Source organism: Oncorhynchus mykiss, chromosome 5 (assembly GCF_013265735.2).
Source record: "Oncorhynchus mykiss isolate Arlee chromosome 5, USDA_OmykA_1.1, whole genome shotgun sequence".
Lineage (NCBI taxonomy): Eukaryota > Metazoa > Chordata > Actinopteri > Salmoniformes > Salmonidae > Oncorhynchus > Oncorhynchus mykiss.
Genome location: NC_048569.1, coordinates 45,970,862 through 45,989,556, shown reverse-complemented (window position 1 = coordinate 45,989,556; position 18,695 = coordinate 45,970,862). Strand labels below are relative to the sequence as shown.

The 18,695-nt window shown below is 42.1% G+C and overlaps 2 protein-coding genes across 5 annotated transcripts; both read right to left on the bottom strand.

Annotated features, from left to right (window-relative positions):
- Positions 1-110: 110 nt before the first annotated feature.
- Positions 111-7,181, bottom strand: LOC110523946 (protein AMBP). Its single transcript, XM_036977678.1, has 10 exons — positions 6,525-7,181; positions 5,715-5,857; positions 5,360-5,436; positions 4,963-5,079; positions 3,771-3,872; positions 3,558-3,619; positions 3,262-3,349; positions 1,533-1,700; positions 750-923; positions 111-275 (listed from the first exon to the last, which is right to left on the bottom strand). Exons 1-10 carry the CDS (start codon positions 6,636-6,638, stop codon positions 247-249), a joined length of 1,074 nt encoding a protein of 357 aa, XP_036833573.1. The 5' UTR covers positions 6,639-7,181; the 3' UTR covers positions 111-246.
- Positions 7,182-7,319: 138 nt separating this feature from the next.
- On the bottom strand, positions 7,320-12,308 carry ptgdsa (prostaglandin D2 synthase a). Of its 4 annotated transcripts, none has more exons than XM_021603109.2 (7): positions 11,940-12,308; positions 9,418-9,560; positions 9,216-9,292; positions 8,874-8,984; positions 7,957-8,070; positions 7,818-7,844; positions 7,320-7,732 (listed from the first exon to the last, which is right to left on the bottom strand). In XM_021603109.2, the coding sequence occupies exons 1-6, from the start codon at positions 12,033-12,035 to the stop codon at positions 7,819-7,821; spliced, it is 567 nt and encodes a 188-aa protein (XP_021458784.1). In that variant the 5' UTR covers positions 12,036-12,308; the 3' UTR covers positions 7,320-7,732; position 7,818. The 4 variants fall into 4 exon arrangements, with proteins under 4 accessions (XP_021458784.1, XP_021458783.1, XP_021458786.1 ...); XM_021603108.2 differs by having other exon boundaries at positions 7,320-7,707; XM_021603111.2 differs by having other exon boundaries at positions 7,969-8,070.
- Positions 12,309-18,695: the final 6,387 nt, after the last annotated feature.

Sequence of the window (18,695 nt, the reverse complement as noted above, 5' to 3'; positions counted from 1 at the left end):
TGGTTAACAACATCTAAACTCAATGAAATGTTTTCATGAAGACTTTGTTAATGTAAGGCACTTTATGACAACTATTGATGTAAAAAAAAAAGACAAAGCTCACAAAGACATGAATCCAAGCAGCTTAATCCATCATTTTATTGTGCTGTGTTCTATTCTGCATTGAATGATGTAGGTATTCTGTCAGACGACTAACCCAGACGGTGATCTGTGCTATGTATTCTTCCTTATGACCTCTAATCTCCTTCAGTTAGCTTTCAGGAACTCAGTTTCTCCTGTAACACAAATACAGTCAAAAGATAAAATATATTGCCATATTTTAATGTTTAGCTGTATATTTAATTTTTTTATTTTTTATTTAACCTTTATTTAAATGAAAACGTAGGACAAAACACATCACGACAAGAGAGACAACACTACATAAAGAGAGACATAAAACAACAACATAGCATGGCAGCAACACACGACAACACAGCATGGTAGCAACACAACATGACAACAACATGGTAGCAACACAACATGGTATCAGCACAAAACAGGGTACAGACATCATATGGGCACAGACAACAGCTCAAAGGGAAAGGTAGAGACAACACTACATCGCGCAAAGCAGCCCCGACTGTCAGTAAGAGCGTCCATGAATGAGTCTTTGAATTAAGAAGTTGCGATAAAACTGTGTTTGTTGCAGCTCGATCCAGTCACTAGCTGATGTATGTATGCGTGTGAGCATGTATATAGATCTCTCTTACCATCCTTCATCACCCCACAGTACTCGTCACACTCCCCCTTGGAGTAGAACTTGTTACTGTTGCCCTGGCAGTAGTCCTTTTTATATTCCAGACAGAGTCCAGAGTTGGGATCGAAGGCCCAGATCTTGGGCTGCCCAGTGCAGGGTTGAGCATCCATGGGCATTCTGCAGGCAGCTGTAGGGAGACACACCTCACCAGACAGGAGGATAACACATTAGAGACCATCTAGTCTTACACATAGCCTATGGGATACTGTCATGAGCACCATAATGTATCAGAAAAGTGGGTTGAGCATTGCCACATTACCAACTAGGTTATCAAATCAAACTTTATTTGCCACATGCGCCGAATACAAGTGTAGACTTTACCATGACATGCTTACTTACAAGCCCTTAATCAACAGTGCAGTTCAAGAAGAAGAAAATATTTACCAAGTAGACTAAAATAAAAAGTAACACAATAAGAATAACGAGGCTATATACAGGGGGCACCGGTACCGAGTCAGTGTGCAGGGGCACAGGCTAGTTGAGGTAATCTATACATGCAGGTGGGGGCGAAGTGACTATGCATAGATAATAAACAAACAGCGTGTAGTAAATTGTCCGGTGGAAGTAAAGCCTGCGTCTCCTATGCACCACAAGACTGTATTAGCCCACAGAGCTAAAGTCAAGGCATTAGCTCTGGGGAGCTAACGGAAGTCTTGAGGTCTTACACAAGATTACCCATCACTCGAGTCTGGTTCGCCTACAGAATAACCACCTCTGTTACACACTATCCCCTCACCCTCAGTGCGGCAACTCTGCAGACACTCCCTCTCAGTTACAAAGTTGTTCTGGTTGCCCATACAGCCTCCGTAGGTGAACAGCTGACAGCCCATACTGGTGGAGTTGTAGAAGTAGCGCTGCACCATCCCGAAACAGGGACCTGCGTCTGGCTCCGCCTTACAGGACTCTGAGGAGAGATGTACGGTAGCAGTGTAGCACTGTTAGTCAGACAGTCTGGTAAGTGCAGTACATTGTGTGTGCTAACCATACACACAGGGATGGACTGGCACCAGAAATCTGGAATTTCTAAAACACCGGATCATTTTTCCCCCTGAGAACCCTGTTATTAGCCAAATAATTATAATTTGCCAGAATTGCCCTATGGCCAGTCCATCCCTGCGTAGACATACATTATGTAAGTCACTGTATGCAACATACTGTATATGTAATATACAGTGCCTTGCGAAAGTATTCGGCCCCCTTGAACTTTGCGACCTTTTGCCACATTTCAGGCTTTAAACATAAAGATATAAAACTATTTTTTTGTGAAGAATCAACAACAAGTGGGACACAATCATGAAGTGGAACAACATTTATTGGATATTTCAAACTTTTTTAACAAATCAAAAACGGAAAAATTGGGCGTGCAAAATTATTCAGCCCCCTTAAGTTAATACTTTGTAGCGCCACCTTTTGCTGCTATTACAGCTGTAAGTCGCTTGGGGTATGTCTCTATCAGTTTTGCACATCGAGAGACTGACATTTTTTCCCATTCCTCCTTGCAAAACAGCTCGAGCTCAGTGAGGTTGGATGGAGAGCATTTGTGAACAGCAGTTTTCAGTTCTTTCCACAGATTCTCGATTGGATTCAGGTCTGGACTTTGACTTGGCCATTCTAACACCTGGATATGTTTATTTTTGAACCATTCCATTGTAGAGTTTGCTTTATGTTTTGGATCATTGTCTTGTTGGAAGACAAATCTCCGTCCCAGTCTCAGGTCTTTTGCAGACTCCATCAGGTTTTCTTCCAGAATGGTCCTGTATTTGGCTCCATCCATCTTCCCATCAATTTTAACCATCTTCCCTGTCCCTGCTGAATAAAAGCAGGCCCAAACCATGATGCTGCCACCACCATGTTTGACAGTGGGGATGGTGTGTTCAGGGTGATGAGCTGTGTTGCTTTTACGCCAAACATAACGTTTTGCATTGTTGCCAAAAAGTTCAATTTTGGTTTCATCTGACCAGAGCACCTTCTTCCACATGTTTGGTGTGTCTCCCAGGTGGCTTGTGGCAAACTTTAAACAACACTTTTTATGGATATCTTTAAGAAATGTCTTTCTTCTTGCCACTCTTCCATAAAGGCCAGATTTGTGCAATATACGACTGATTGTTGTCCTATGGACAGAGTCTCCCACCTTAGCTGTAGATCTCTGCAGTTCATCCAGAGTGATCATGGGCCATTGTTAAAAAAGTTTGAAATATCCAATAAATGTCGTTCCACTTCATGATTGTGTCCCACTTGTTGTTGATTCTTCACAAAAAAATACAATTTTATATATTTATGTTTGAAGCCTGAAATGTGGCAAAAGGTCGCAAAGTTCAAGGGGGCCGAATACTTTCGCAAGGCACTGTACATAATTGGTTCTATCAGCTTCCAGAGATTCACTGACTAGACGCACACAAAGTGTAGGCTAAACCTTCAATTTAGAGGTCAATGGCATAGCTAGCAGGCCCATCATGCACTCTCACCTGCACTCCGGAAGATCATGGTGTCATCACCCATACCGGAGCCCTCCACAGGGGCAGGATCAGGGAGGACTATGTTCCTCTTAGCTCTCTGGAGACAGACAGGTGAGAAGTTAGCAGGGTTGGGGTCAATTCCGTGCTAACTCCAAATCCAATTAAAATTATCTTCAATGCTTTTCAATTAAGAAAATGTGGAATTAGAATTTGATTAACTAAATCCACTTTTTAATGAAATCTCCGTCTCTGATACGGGGTACAACCTCAACATTGAAACTTGAATCATTGAATACAGGAAATACCGGTGCCGTAATCTCAGATGGAGACTCTGCTGCTACAGGCTCTGCTCCTGGTACACACTCGCCTGTGGAGAGAGACAGCAGAGGTTCAAAGGTCAAAGAATGTTCAGACACATAGTGGATGTCACAGGTGTGTGTGTTTGTGCCTGTGTGCACACATTGCCTGCCTGTGTGTGTGCGTACGTGTGTGTTTTGCTCACGTTTGTGTGTCTGTACCTTTGTTCTGTTTGATGATGACTGTGTCGTCAGCCATGCCCTGCTCCCTCACCAGCCTCCTGAAGTCGTCCAAGATAGTGGTCCGCAGTTCCATGGTGCGGCCTGAAGGAGGCAGCATTTTCATTTAGTTCTGCTGCAGAATATACAGGACTAACCAGAAAAATAAAATCTATTTCTACGATAATAACATTATAGCTGTGTCATTATAGTTGTGAATGGCCTGGTCCCAGATCTGTTTGTGGTCCTGCCAACTCCTAAAGTCATTGTCATAGTTCTGTTTATTTCTGTTTGGGCCTTCCACTTATACTTATACTGTGCTTTCAAAATACACCTCATAATAAGGCATAATAAGTCACGCCAAACTGTGTAGAATTGCAGGAAATGCATTTTAAAATGTCAGAAAAAAACCTGGACCCCCGTCTACTGTTAGACCCATCCAATATCAACAACACAATTTCGGGCCTTGCGCAAAACATGACAACAACCACCGTAGCTGGAACCAGGCTAATAAAGGGGTTTGATTAATCTCACCCGGGCGCACGTGTAGGCGTGTTTTGCATCGGCTGAAAGTTGATTGCATCAGATTTTGAACCGGGCTACATCCCAGGTGTGAGCCAGGTGCTCTGTTCAAAGGCCTCGGCGAAGTTGGCTCAAAACAAAAGCAACGTAATTAAGCATGGGTAGTAATTAGTAGGATTCTGTGATTTCCCATGCAAAAGTGCCTTCCCAATGACAAATGCAAACATTTACACAGGGCAAAGAGATGTTGTATATGATGCTGGACGATGCCTTGTTGAAAGAAATGACAGAGCAGCACAGATTACGGTTCGATTTGAGAAGGGAGCACCTCCCTCCCCGCTTTTTCAGGATGACGTGACAGGCCTTTGCCCGGGGCCCTGCGGCTCAGCATAATCGAATCCGCCCATTGTCTCAGTGGTGTTGTGTTATACAGGTGCATTAGTAAAAAAAAAAATTTTTTAAACTTTTGTCAGAAACACCGGATAGGTGCAGTTAAATGTGTCGCTTCACAGGGTCAACCATAGTAGCCCGTCACCCCTGGAGCAAGTTAGGATTAGGGTTAGGTCAAGGGAACATCGACAGATTTGTACGGATATTTGTACCAGCAACCTTTCGGCTACTGGCCCAACACTAACCGCTAGGCTATCTGCTCCATATTAGTAGTGACACTCACTGTATAGCTTGGCAGACTTGGTCTTCTCGCCACCTGTCTTCTGTTTACTCATCATGACGATGGCATACTCATCATAGTTAGTGTGAACAACATAGGCATCAACATCAGCCCCCCACTCTGCATGGAGGAGACAACAGACATACAGTACATACTGTCAATGACCCGCCACCTTTGACTTTATAAATATGGTTGGTAAGACAGTGGCATACATTTTGTTTTAAAATCCCTGGCCCTTACCTCCCATTCTGAGAGTATTAGAATGGTGTAAGCCATTGGCTGCAATTCCATCTCGCATATCAGAGGGGACACATGTTTTTTTTCAGATCTACAAGTGCCCAGGAGGTAAGGGATGACTTGATTTGTGGATTCAGGGTATGAACAGACATTAAAGACTCACTGGCAACGTGGTAGGTGAATCTTCCAGGTGTGTCTGTTAGCTCATAATCACCGGAGATCTGCTTACATGTCCCGTGCCTGCGCACACACACACGCACACGCACGCACACACACACACACACACACACACACACACACACACACACACACACACACACACACACACACACACACACACACACACACACACACACACACACACACACACACACACACACACACACACACACACACACACACACACACACACACACACACACACGTACGTCCATAATATATTTAGTCAAGCTATGGTGAATCCAGTAGCACTGTTAGAGGCTGTTCAGAGACACACGCATATGTGTTTGTAACCTCACTTTTTCATGCTGCGTTTCATGCTGACTTTGCCTTCAGTGTCCCCGGCCTGCAGCTCCAGTATGCCGATAGCTGAGTCTCCTCTGTGGCGCTGCATCCAGGGACAGGTGGAAGCTACCGCAATATCATGCCACTTCCCCATGAACTGACCCATGAAGATGAAGAGAGAGAGAGAAAGAGAGAGAGAGAGAGAGAGAGGGGGGGGGGAGGTAGCGAGAGAGAGAGAGAGAGAGAGAGAAAGAGAGAGAGAGAGAGAGAGAGAGGGGGGGAGGTAGCGAGAGAGAGAGAGAGAGACAGAGAGAGAGAGAGAGAATATGTATGCACTACTAGGCTCACATGACCTGGATTTGAACTTTTATTTAAAGCTTTTTCATCAAAATGTCCCCATTTCTTGTTATCCTCAGACAAATTATTGCTTTCATTTTTGGTCTAATTCTCATTTCCGGAAAAGGCTTAAAATAAAAGGTTAAAATCCAGGTCATGTGGCATGATTAACCAAAACATAATTTGGTTCTGGGTTCCAAGATGGAGTTTTTTTTTTCAGACCAACAATGCAGTACTTACAGATGTTAATAGGCACCCATAGAAACACTTTAGACCGTACAAGCTGATCAAAAGCAAACACATTTTGACCTCTCAACATAATCAGACAACTACCCATCCAGTATGCACCATTTGTAAACATGCAACTGGTTACGGATGTGCTACTGAAGAATATTTGAGAGAACGCAAGAGAGACAGAGCAAACTCCTTGGGAAGGCTACGAGAAAGGGAGAAAGAGCAACCGCGATGACTAAGAGACTAACTCTTACCTTGCTCAGGTCAAAGTTCTCCTGTGTGGGGAAGAGCGGTTCGGCAAGCACTGGCACACCATGGAGGGAGTTCACCAGGACCAAAAGGACCACAAGTATGGCACCCTGCTGCATTCTGTCTGTGTGTCTCCGATACGAACCTCCGACTGAGTTTCCTCTGAGCCCCTGGATCTGCTGGGAGATCACACCCACCCCTCCAACCCTTTACCTCAGATCCCTCCATCCCTCCACTGGACTAGGCTAGCAAACCAGAGAGCATTGACCCATATGTATTTACCCCTCTCTGTACCCCCTCAAACTCCAGCAGAAAACAAACAGCAAACAGAGCAAAGTTCTCCTTTATCTGACTGTTTGTCCCTTTTTCTGAAACATTGAACATCAAAGTGGAATTTAAGGAGGGAAAAAATCATTACATTTCAGCGCCACAGAGTTGTAGCATGCATAGCGAAATCAATTATTGCTCAAGGGCTGAACCCTGTGGTTCTTCATCACAAAAACATGTAACCTGTTATGTATGTGGTATGAACATGAGTTGCTCAGATAAACATATGGAACTAAACCCACATAAACACACACATAAACACACACACACACACACACACACAAACACAGGGTCTACTCTGCGTTGAACAATGCTCTAAATATATGTCTCCCAAGTTTCTTCTGTATCCCGTCTCTATCTCACATTCTTTCCAATTCTATCTCTCTCTCTCTTTAATCGCTCTAACACTCTTATGCGCTCAGGCCTGCGATCCAATAGGCAGGGAAAAAGACAAAGAGGTCACAGACACCACGTAGCACCATAGGCAGAGGGACACTAGCATTTATTCAGCCATAGCGGTGTTATACAAGACAATGATGTCCCTTGTTTATCGGATTCAGAAAGGAAAACAAATTTAACTGTCCGTTGTACCGAGGGGACAAGAGACAGACAGACATCAGAGAGGATGTTGGGAATAAAATAAGACGGGCTGTCTAAGAGTGCATCTGTCATTAGTGGTTATACTATTTCACCCTTGTGAGGTAAAGCGTGTTGAGGTTCGGTTGTTGCCCAGTGAAACGTGTGGTGTAAAGGTGAAACCCATCCTGATGCTGTGCTCCGATGGAGAGACAAATGTCTAATAGGTGCCGGGAAACTGGTGCGGCGAAGCAAATCAACGAGTAATCATGATGTTGCTCTGATCTGAAGGAGAGCACAAAAACAAAACCTGCAGTTTATTCAAAAATCAAGTGTTCCGGTAGTCAGTCGACCACAACATAGACTGTCTGTAGAAAGGATTTCCAGTGACTCACCTTAGCGTCCAGAGGGAGGACAGTTCTCTGCAAACAACAAAGAGCACGACAACGCTGTGTTACACACTGTCTGCTTTCAGTCGTACAGCTGAGAGACGGGAAATGTAGGGACTGTTTGTGTCTGTGTGTGTGTCCATACTTAGGCTACTACCTGCAGGTGGTGGGGTCAGAATGGCGTCCTTGGGAAATCCATGAGATGTGGCAAAGTCTTTAAATTTCTGAATCACTTCAGGCTTTACCTTCTGAGAACGACCTGCAGGCAGACGGACGAACGGCAACGTTTGATGCAAGCAAATATGCATTTCAACAAACACAATGTACAGGCTCACTCCAGAATTAGACATTTAGCCATGTTTGTCCAAATGTCAAGTTTCAAAGCAGCTACAAACGCGACATTTCCAGTTTTTTGACACTGAGTTTACTCCTCCCGCTCAGCATTGTTCCGTTTCTCCAAACGTCAAATTTTGAAGTTGCTCCAAATTTCGAGGTATAGGGTTAAGGTTAAGGGTTAAGATTAAGGGTTAAAACAATATGTTTAGGCACTCATTCAGAATGTTTAAGGTAAGGGTTAAGGTTTGGAATAGGAAACGTTTTGTAATAAATACGAGTGTCCACTACTGGGATTGAACACCTGACCTTCTGATCTGGAGTCATCTGAAGTTGAGGGATTACGCTCGTCCACCACCCTGGTCCACCGTGCCTTAGCAAAACCCAAGCCTACTTGATGGTAATAGCACTCACTTTTGTCAAAAGTGTCCGGTTTTGAAGGAATTTTCCTCAGGACATGGCTAGACGTCCAATTTCGAATGTGCCTGATTTATGTGCATATTGCCCCATTCTAAGCCTATGCAACAAAGATGGTTAGGTGAACCTTGCCCTCCAGTCTTTGCGATAGCTAACAATAAAGCTAACTTAAACTATCTTCAAACTTCACATAGAGACATACAAAAGAGTTCATCTGACTCTGGGCAAGTAGAAAAAAATTGTATTTTGGTGCATGAGAGACCCTGGTTTAAACCTGGTCAGTCACACCTCTACCACGAAGAGCAGACTTACCATAGAGGGCCACCTGTGTGTACTCTCTGTCCATCTTCTTGTGCTTCAGGACCAGTGCATATTCATTATAGTTGGTCTCCACTACTGTGATGTCCTTTACTTTGTTATGGCCTGGAAAAACACAAATATATTTTCTCATTATTTTCAACAACGAAAAAGAAAAAGAAAAGAAGACTACAATACCGACGCAAAGATCAGCGACTCTGTACAGCAGGGGTCCCCAACTACATTCAGCCATGGGCCGATTTTGTCTGGAGCGGATGGTTGGGGGGGGGGGGGCGACATAATTACTGGTTTGTTATTGAGCTACATAGCATTAGTGCTGGCAGGCAGAGGACTCACGGGTGCTGAAATAGGTGAAGGCGCCAGGTATCGCTGTCTTCTCGTACGTGTAAAGCTTACTGCGGCAACCTGTTGATCTTCACACAAGCAAAAAAAGAACATACGATATGAATGTCCTGGCCAGGATATCAGTTCTGTGGTTATTTTGCCAGAATGCCAACGTCCATTCTAGTGTTGTATTTAAGGATGTGTTCCTGCCCACCTCTGGGTCCACATGGTGAGGTTGACGTCGCCGTTGGTCTGTGGATTCAAGATGCCCATGGACACTCTCAGCTTGTCTCTGTATGAGGCAGTAAACCCTGGGGAGTCATACGCCAGGCCCACACGGTACCACTTCCCTGCAAACTGAACACATAGACAGAGTCAAACCCACTGGAGTTGCTCTATCAGAGCTACTCTATAAGAGTAACCCTACCCAGTCATACAGCATTTAATGCGGACTGACCATAACATAGAGATAGTAGGCTACACAAAGGGAGTCAAACCTGTCTGAAGAATATGTGGATAGAATAGTTGAATTTTTTACCCCGTACAGTATATAAATATGAAATGGGTAAACATTATGTAAACATTCTTTTTTTGTTTTTACCCCGTTTTCGTAGTATAGTTACTATCTTGTCTCATCGCTACAACTCCCGTACGGGCTCGGGAGAGACAAAGGTCGAAAGCCATGCGTCCTCCGAAACACAACCCAACCAAGCCTGCTTCTTAACACAGCGCGCATCCAACCCGGAAGACAGCTGCACCAATGTGTCGGAGGAAACAGGCCCGAGTCGCTAGTCCTCATGAGAGCCAGTTTCATCATAGTGCTTGATGATTTTTGCGACTGCACTTGAAGAAACTTTCAAAGTTCTTGACATTTTCCAGATTGACTGACCTTCATGTTTTAAAGTAATGATGGACTGTTGTTTCACTTTGTTTATTTGAGCTGTTCTTGCCATAATAGGGACTTGGTCTTTTACCAAATAGGGCTATCTCGGGTATACCACCCCTACCTTGTCACAACACAACTTTTAACAAGGCACACCTGTTAACTGAAATGCATTCCAGGTGACTACCTCATGAAGCTGGTTGAGAGAATGCCAAGAGTGTGCAAACCTGTCATCAAGGAAAAGGGCTGCTACTTTGAAGAATCTCAGATATAAAACCTATTTTGATTTGTTTGACACTTTTTTGATTACCACATGATTCCATATGTGTTAATATTTTAGTTTTGACGTCGTCACTGTTATTCTGCAATGTAGAAAATAGTAAAAATAAAGAAAACCCCTTCAATGAGTAGGTGAGTCCAAACTTTTGACTGGTACTGTAGATAATTATCTAATAAGGAAGTTAGTTCTATATCTGTGTCTGTCCATGGGCCATGGGCCGAGGGAACTTAGCGTGCATTGCTAGTCCTTCTATCTGTTTTGCAACCCTGCCGTCTGCCTGACCTTTGACCCTAGCACTGTTTGCTTTGGGTTCAGCCTCTGCCTCTGTCCTAATGCGGTCCCGTCCCGACCACACGGATACAACGTTCCGTTCCCTATCAGACAGCCAATGAGTACTGAACCTGTGGGGACGGGGAACATGTCTATGACTTATTTAAATAATAGACTCACGGACTAGAGGTCGAGGTTGAAGAGAAACTGCCCCTAAAAAACAACTTCTCATTTAGGAAACAGCCTATGTGGCATTGACATGAGTCAAACATTTATTCCACTGTCAGAATTGAGTATAACGTGTAAATAGGATAATTTTGGTCATAAATTCACTGTTGTCCAAAACAGTTTTGTGAGATTTGTGGTCGGGATTGAATCACAACATAAATGAAGGATGGGTTTGTTTCAATCCTGCCCACAAGCCCACAGCTGGCAGCACACAAGTAATCATCAATTCGGAGTGCAGCTGCACACAACCCGATTGTATTGCCTGTGGAACAATATGTAAATAATCCAAAAGCTCCAAATTTCAACGACTTAAAACCTCAACCTTGTAGAAATTAATATACACATTTTGAAAGAATTTAATGAGAAAGCTCAAAGCTGTGCATCATGAAAATATTGACAGATTTTTATTTTGTAATTTATTGACGGCCCATAACAAGCCCCGTATATAGGCTATCCAAAGTCAAACCAATTTTGCCACGCTCGCACACCAGCCGGCTGAAGCTAATTGGCTTAATAATTTGGAAAACTCTTCCCACCTGCGAACACACACGAGACACCACATCAAATCACACCCTGAAAGCAACTAACGTTTGAATTCAGTCATGACCTCTAGCATTTCTTAATTAACCAAATCTAAAACAACGCCAAATCAGGAAGTGCAGTTGCCCTTTAAAGTTATGCGTCACCTAATGAAAAACCAATACAACAGTATGCCATTGCCCTCTAAAAATGAGCTTAATCATTTCCCACAAAGATTAGATTACCCAGCTAGTGTGATGTGAAATGTCTTGTGGAAGCAGAGCAGGCCCTTCACTAATGCACCCTGGGTAATTAAAGCAAGCAGTTGAAAGAAGGAAGCAGCACAGACTCTGACATGACTCTGGCTCCTTCTGATATTGCTCCTTCGGATATTTCTTGTTTATTTTTGTTGTTGTTGATTATTTGTGTATTAGTATTGTACTGTTAGACATTTACTGCACTGCTGGAGATAGAACGTGTTTCGCTGCACCTGCTTTAACATTGCGCTCTGTGTATGCAAGAAATAAACTTTGATTTGATTTGAGTCTGGTCTCACCCTCTGCAGGTCGAAGTCTCTCTGAGGCTGCACGTCTCCATGGACACCCATCAAACACACCATCGCCGTGGCCATTGTCACAAAGGTGATCCTCATGGTTGGTTGCAGAGGAAGAGAAGGAAAGAGAGAGAGGAGGAGAGAAAGACAAGTACCCTGTTCTGCAACCAAACTGAACTGTAAAAGAGTGAAAAGCTGGACTGGAGCTGGACTACAGTGGCAATGCCAATTTTTTTCTCAAGTCCGCCCATTATTTGCCCAGCCAATCATTGATCAGAAGCTGAAGACAGTGCTCAGCTGCAGCAGGCAGAGAGGGAATGATGCCGCGTTCACGTGCCAGTCGGAACTAGAAAACTCAGACATTTCAGACTTGCTAAACGGTTGTAGTTATAAACATGTCGCGTTCAACCAGTTAGCAAGTTGGACATTTATGAGTTTCCTAGTTCCGACCAGCATGTGAATGCGGAATGATAGACAAGTTGGCTCCTGAATAATTGGTGAGCATTCCTGAGGGACATTGAATTCCTGAATTCCTGACAGGACAGAGGAGTGCTTCAAATACCACCCATCAAATACATCAGTTAAAGTATTCAGACAAGGGGCATTTGTGCTTTTTTAAACAGTTATTCAATTCACTGTTTGTCCTTTTACCAACCAAGAAGTCTTTGTTTTTGACTCATACATTGGGAAACACTCTCAGAAGAGCAACATGTCATTTTACAATATTAAAGAAAAACAAAAAAGACAACAGTTTTAAGTCCAAAGCAGACGTTTTTTAAAATTTTATCTCAATACAAATAATTTCTGGGTAACAATTAAGTATCTTACTGTGATTGTTTTAAAATAAAATGGTCACAAAGAAACAAAAATAGCTTCTTAGCAAAGAGCAATTTCTCAAGAAAGAATTTAGCTAGGACTTTTCTAGGGGTGGTCTGAGTGGAAATGAAAAAAACTGAAAACTAGCTGCTATTGGCAGAGAGGTTTGGAACTCGCTTTTTTTTATTGGTCTATTAACTAATTTACCACCTGGTAATGTCACCAGGCAGGCCGGAACGCCATCTCACCAAAACAGGCAGAAATTTCAGGCGGTCTTTTCAAACAGCTCTTACACTATCAGGGCATTATCAGGATTTTCACAATTTCACTGTATTATTCCAACCTCATAGTGTAGATATATACAGCATATAACACACAGGACAATCACTTTTTTGACTGCACTGGGCCTTCAAATTATTTGTATTAATATTGATTTTCCCTTGCCAATGTTTTTGCATGTACAGCCAGACAGTACTACTTGTAGTGGCAAGACAAGTATGTGAATCCTTTGGAATTACCTGGATTACTGCATTAGTTTGTCATCAAATTTGACCTAATCTTCATCTAAGTCACAACAATAGACAGAGTCTGCTTAAACTAATAACACACAAACAATTATACATTTTCATGTCTGTATTGAACACACTGTGTAAACATTTACAGTGTTAGGGTGGAAAAGTATGTGAACCTTTGGATTTCATAACTGGTTGACCCTCCTTTGGCAGCAATAAACTCAACCAAACGTTTTCTGTAGTTGCGGATCAGACCTGCACAATGGTCAGGGGGAATTTTGGACCATTCCTCTTTAGAAAAGTGTTTCAGTTCAGCAATATTGTTGGGATGTCTGGTGTGAACCGCTCCCGAGGTCATGCATCTCAATCGGGTTGAGGTCAGGACTCTGACTGGGCCACTCCAGAAGCTTATTTTCTTCTGTTGAAGCCATTCTGTTGTTAATTTACTTCTATGTTTTGGGTCATTGTCTTGTTGCATCACCCAACTTCTGTTGAGCTTCAACTGGCGGACAGATAGCCTTACATTCTCCTGCAAAATGTCATGATAAACTTGTGAATTCATTTTTTCTGTCGATGACAGCAAGCTGTCGAGGCCCTGAGGCAGCAAAGCAGCCCCTGAGCATGATGCTCCCTCCACTGTACTTTACAGTCGGGATGAGGTTTTGATGTTGGTGTGCTGTGCGTTTATTTCTCCACACATAGTGTTGTGTGTTCCTTCCAAACAACTTTAATCTGTCCACAGAATATTTTGGCAGATGTTCTGTGGAACATCCAGGTGCTCTTTTGCGAACTTCAGACGTTAGGAATGTTTAAAAAAAAGAAAGAAATCTTCTTCCGTGGTGTCCTCCCATGACCACCATTATTGTTTGGTGTTTTACATTTCAAATAATCTTCAACAGAGATGTTAGCACGTTCCAGAGATTTCTGTAAGTCTTTAGCTGACACTTTAGGATTCATCTTAACCTCATTGAGCGTTCTGCACGGTGCTCTTGCAGTCATCTTTGCAGAACGGCCATTCCTAGGGAGAGTAGCAACAGTGCTGAACTTTCTCTATTTGTAGATAATTTGTCTTACTGTGGACTGATGAACATCAAGGCTTTTAGAGATACTTTTGTAACCCATTCCAACTTTATGCAAGTCAACAATTCTTAATCGTAGGTCTTCTGAGATCTCTTTTGTTCGAGGCATGGTTCACATCAGGCAATGCGTCTTGTGAATAGCAAACTCAAATTGTGTGAGTTTTTTTAATAGGGCAGGGCAGCTCTAACCAACATCTCCAATCTCGTCTCATTGATTGGACTCAAGGTTAGCTGACTCCCGACTCCAATACGCTTTTGGAGAAGTCATTAGCCTAGGGGTTCACATACCTTTTCCAACCTACACTGTGAATGTTTAAATGATGTATTCAATATAGACAAGACAAATACAATAATGTGTGTGTTATTAGTTTAAACACACTGTGTTTGTTTATTGTTGTGACTTAGATGAAGATCAGATCAAATTTGATGACAAATTTATGCAGAAATACAGGTAATTCCAAAGGGTTCACATACTTTTTCTTGCCACTAAGTCGTTTTGTATATTTTTGACAACTTTTACTTCACTACATTCCTAAAGAAAATATCCAGACAGTTTCCCTGACAACCCAAAGGACTTACATTTTGAATGCTTAGCAGAACAGGAAAATGGTTCAATTCACGCACTTATCAAGAGAACACATGGTCATCCCTACTGCCTATGCTCTGGGGGAAACACTAAACACAACAGCATCTTTTGTAAATCATATCTGAGCGTTGGAGCGTGCCCCTGGCTATCCGTACATTTTAAAAAGAAGAACATGGTGCCGTCCGCTTTGCTTAATATAAGGAATTTGAAATTACTAATACTTTTACTTTTGATACTGTAACGGGTGTCGTCGTCGGATGAGGAGGAATCGGACCAAAGCGCAGCGTGGTAAGTGTTCATGACTTTTATTGAACTGAACACTTAAACAAAAATAGCAATGAATAAACAAAACAGTCCTGTCTGGTGAAGAACACTAGACAGAAAACAACTACCCACAAAACACATGTGGGAAAAAGCTACCTAAGTATGGTTCCCAATCAGAGACAACGATAGACAGCTGTTCCTGATTGAGAACCATACCCGGCCAAAACAAAGAAATACAAAAACATAGAAAAAAGAACATAGAATGCCCACCCAAATCACACCCTGACCAAACAAAAAAAAAGACATAAAAAGCTCTCTAAGGTCAGGACGTGACAGATACTTAAGTATATTTTAGCAATTAAATGTACTTTTGATACTTAAGTATATTTAAAACCAAATACTTTTAGACTTTTACTCAAGTAGTATTTTTACTGGGTGACTTTCACTTTTACTTGAGTAACTTTCTATTAAGGTATCTAATACTTTTACTCAAGTGTGACAATTGGGTAGTTTTTTCACCACTGCTTCTCTGCCACACCACCTTCTCTACCATTGCTTAATGTTGTTCCTAAATGCCACAACAGAACAGAAAAACAGAAGACAAATAATCTAATCAAATGTTATTTGTCACATGCGTCATACAGTGGCTTGCGAAAGTATTCACCCCCTTGGCATTTTTCCTGTTTTGCTGCCTTACAACCTGGAATTGAAATGTATTTTTCTGGGGTTTGTATAATTTGATTTACACAACATGCCTACCACGTTGAAGCAAGAAATAAGACAAAAAAATGAAAACTTGAGCGTGCATAACTATTCACCCCCCCCCAAAGTCAATACTTTGTAGAGCCACCTTTTGCAGGAATTACAGCTGCAAGTCTCTTGGAGTATGTCTCTATAAGCTTGGCACATCTAGCCACTGGGATTTTTGCAAAACTGCTCCAGCTCCTTCAAGTTGGATGGGTTCCACTGGTGTACTGCAATCTTCATACCTCAGTCATACCACAGATTCTCGATTGGATTGAGGTCTGGGTTTTTGACTAGGCCATTCCAGGATATTTAAATGTTTCCTCTTAAACCACTCAAGTGTTGCTTTAGCAGTATGCTTAGGGTCATTGACCTGCTGGAAGGTGAACCTTCGTCCCAGTCTCAAATCTCTGGAAGACTGAAACAGGTTTCCCTCAAGTATTTCCCTGTATTTATCGCCATCCATCATTCCTTCAATTCTGATCAGTTTCATAGTCCCTGCCGATGAAAAACATCCTCACAGCATGATGCTGCCACTACCATGCTTCACTGTGGGGATGGTATTCTCAGTGTAATGAGAGTTGTTGGGTTTGCAACAGACATAGCGTTTTCCTTGATGGCCAAAAAGCTACATTTTTGTCTCATCTGACCAGAGTACCTTCTTCCATATGTTTTGGGAGTCTCCCAAATGCCTTTTGGTAAACACCAAATGTGTTGGCTTATTATTTTCTTTAAGCAATGGCTTTTTTTCTGGACACTCTTCCGTAAAGCCCAGCTCTGTGGAGTGTACGGCTTAAAGTGCTCCTATGGACAGGTACTCCAATCTCCGCTGTGGACCTTTGCAGTTCCTTCAGGCTTATCTTTGGTCTCTTTGTTGCCTCTCTGATTAATGCCCTCCTTGCCTGGTTTGTGAGTTTTGGTGGGCGGCCCTCTCTTGGCAGGTTTGTTGTGGTGCCATTTTCTTTCCATTTAAAAAGAAAATTGATTTAATGGTGCTCCGTGGGAGGTCCAAGGTACTGATATTTTTTATAACCCAACCCTGATCTGTACTTCTCCACAACTTTGTCCCTGACCTGTTTGGAGAGCTCCTTGGTCTTCATGGTACCGCTTGCTTGGTGGTGCCCCTTGCTTAGTGGTGTTGCAGACTCTGGGGCCTTTCAGAACAGGTGTATGTATACTGAGATCATGTGACAGATCATGTGAAACTTAGATTGCACACAGGTGGACTTCATTTAACTAATTGTGACTTCCGAAGGTCATTCGTTGCACCAGATCTTATTTAGGGGCTTCATAGCAAAGGGGTGAATACATATGCACGCACCACTTTTCCGTTTTGAATTTTTTGAGAATTTTTTTAAACAATCTTTTTTCATTTCACTTCACCAATTTGGACTATTTTGTGTATGTCCATTACATGAAATCCAAATAAAAATGTATTTAAATTGCAGGTTGTAATGCAACAAAATAGGAAAAACGCCAAGAGGGATGAATACTTTTGCAAGGCACTGTAAACAACAGGTGTAGACTAACAGTGAAATGTTTATTTGCATTGTTGGAAAAGAACCTGTAGAGTTAAAAAAGTAAAATAGAAACAGTGACACAAGGAATAAATTCACAGTAAATAACTAATAACAAAAACAAGTTTAAAAAAAACACAGCTCTATACAGGGAGTACCAGTACAGAGTCGATGTGCAGAGGTACTAGGTAATTGAGGTAGCTATGTACATATAGGTAAGGGTAAAGTAACTAGGCAACAGGATAGATAATAGACTGAGCAGTAGCAGCAGCGTATGTAGTGAGTTTGAAAGTGTGTGTGTGTGTGTATGTGTGTGGCATCGGTGTGAATGTGAGCGCATGTTAAGTGTGTGGGGCGGGGCGTATGCAGTGTGTCTGTGTTGGTAAGTTAGTGTAAGTACCGTATCAGTCAAAAGTTTGAACAGACCTACTCATTCAAGGGTTTTTCTTTATTTGTACTATTTTCTACATTGTAGAAGACATGAAATAACCCATATGGAACCATGTAGTAACCAAAAAAAGTGTTAAACAAATCAAAATATATTTTATATTTGAGATTCTTCAAAATAGCCACCCTTTGTCTTGGTGACAGTTTTGCACATTCTTGGCATTCTCTCGACTAGCTACACCTGGAATGCTTTTCCAACAGTCTTGAAGGAGTTCCCACATACAGTACCAGTCAAAAGATTGGACAAACCTACTAATTCCAGGGTTTTTCTTAATTTGTACTATTTTCTACATTGTAGAATAATTGAAGACATCAAAACTATGAAATAACAAATATGGAATCATATAGTAATTCCAAAAATATATTTTGTATTTGAGATTCTTCAAAGTAGCCACCTTTGGACAGCTTTACACACTATTGGCAATCTCACAACCAGCTTCACGAGGTAGTCACCTGGAAGGCATTTCAATTAACAGGTGTGCCTTGTTAAAAGTTAATTTGTGGAATTTCTTTCCTTCCTAATGCGTTTGAGACAATCAGTTGTGTTGTGACAAGGTAGGGGTTGTACACAGAAGATAGCCCTATTTGGTAAAATACCAAGTCCATACTATGGCAAGAGCAGCTCAAATAAGCAAAGAGAAACAACAGTTTATTATTACTTTAAGACATGAAGGTCAGCCATTCCAGTAAATGTCAAGAACTTTGAAAGTTCCTTTGAGTGCAGTCGCAAAAACCATCAAGCGCTATGATGAAACTGGCTCTCATGAGGACCGCCAAAGGAAGCAAGACCCAGG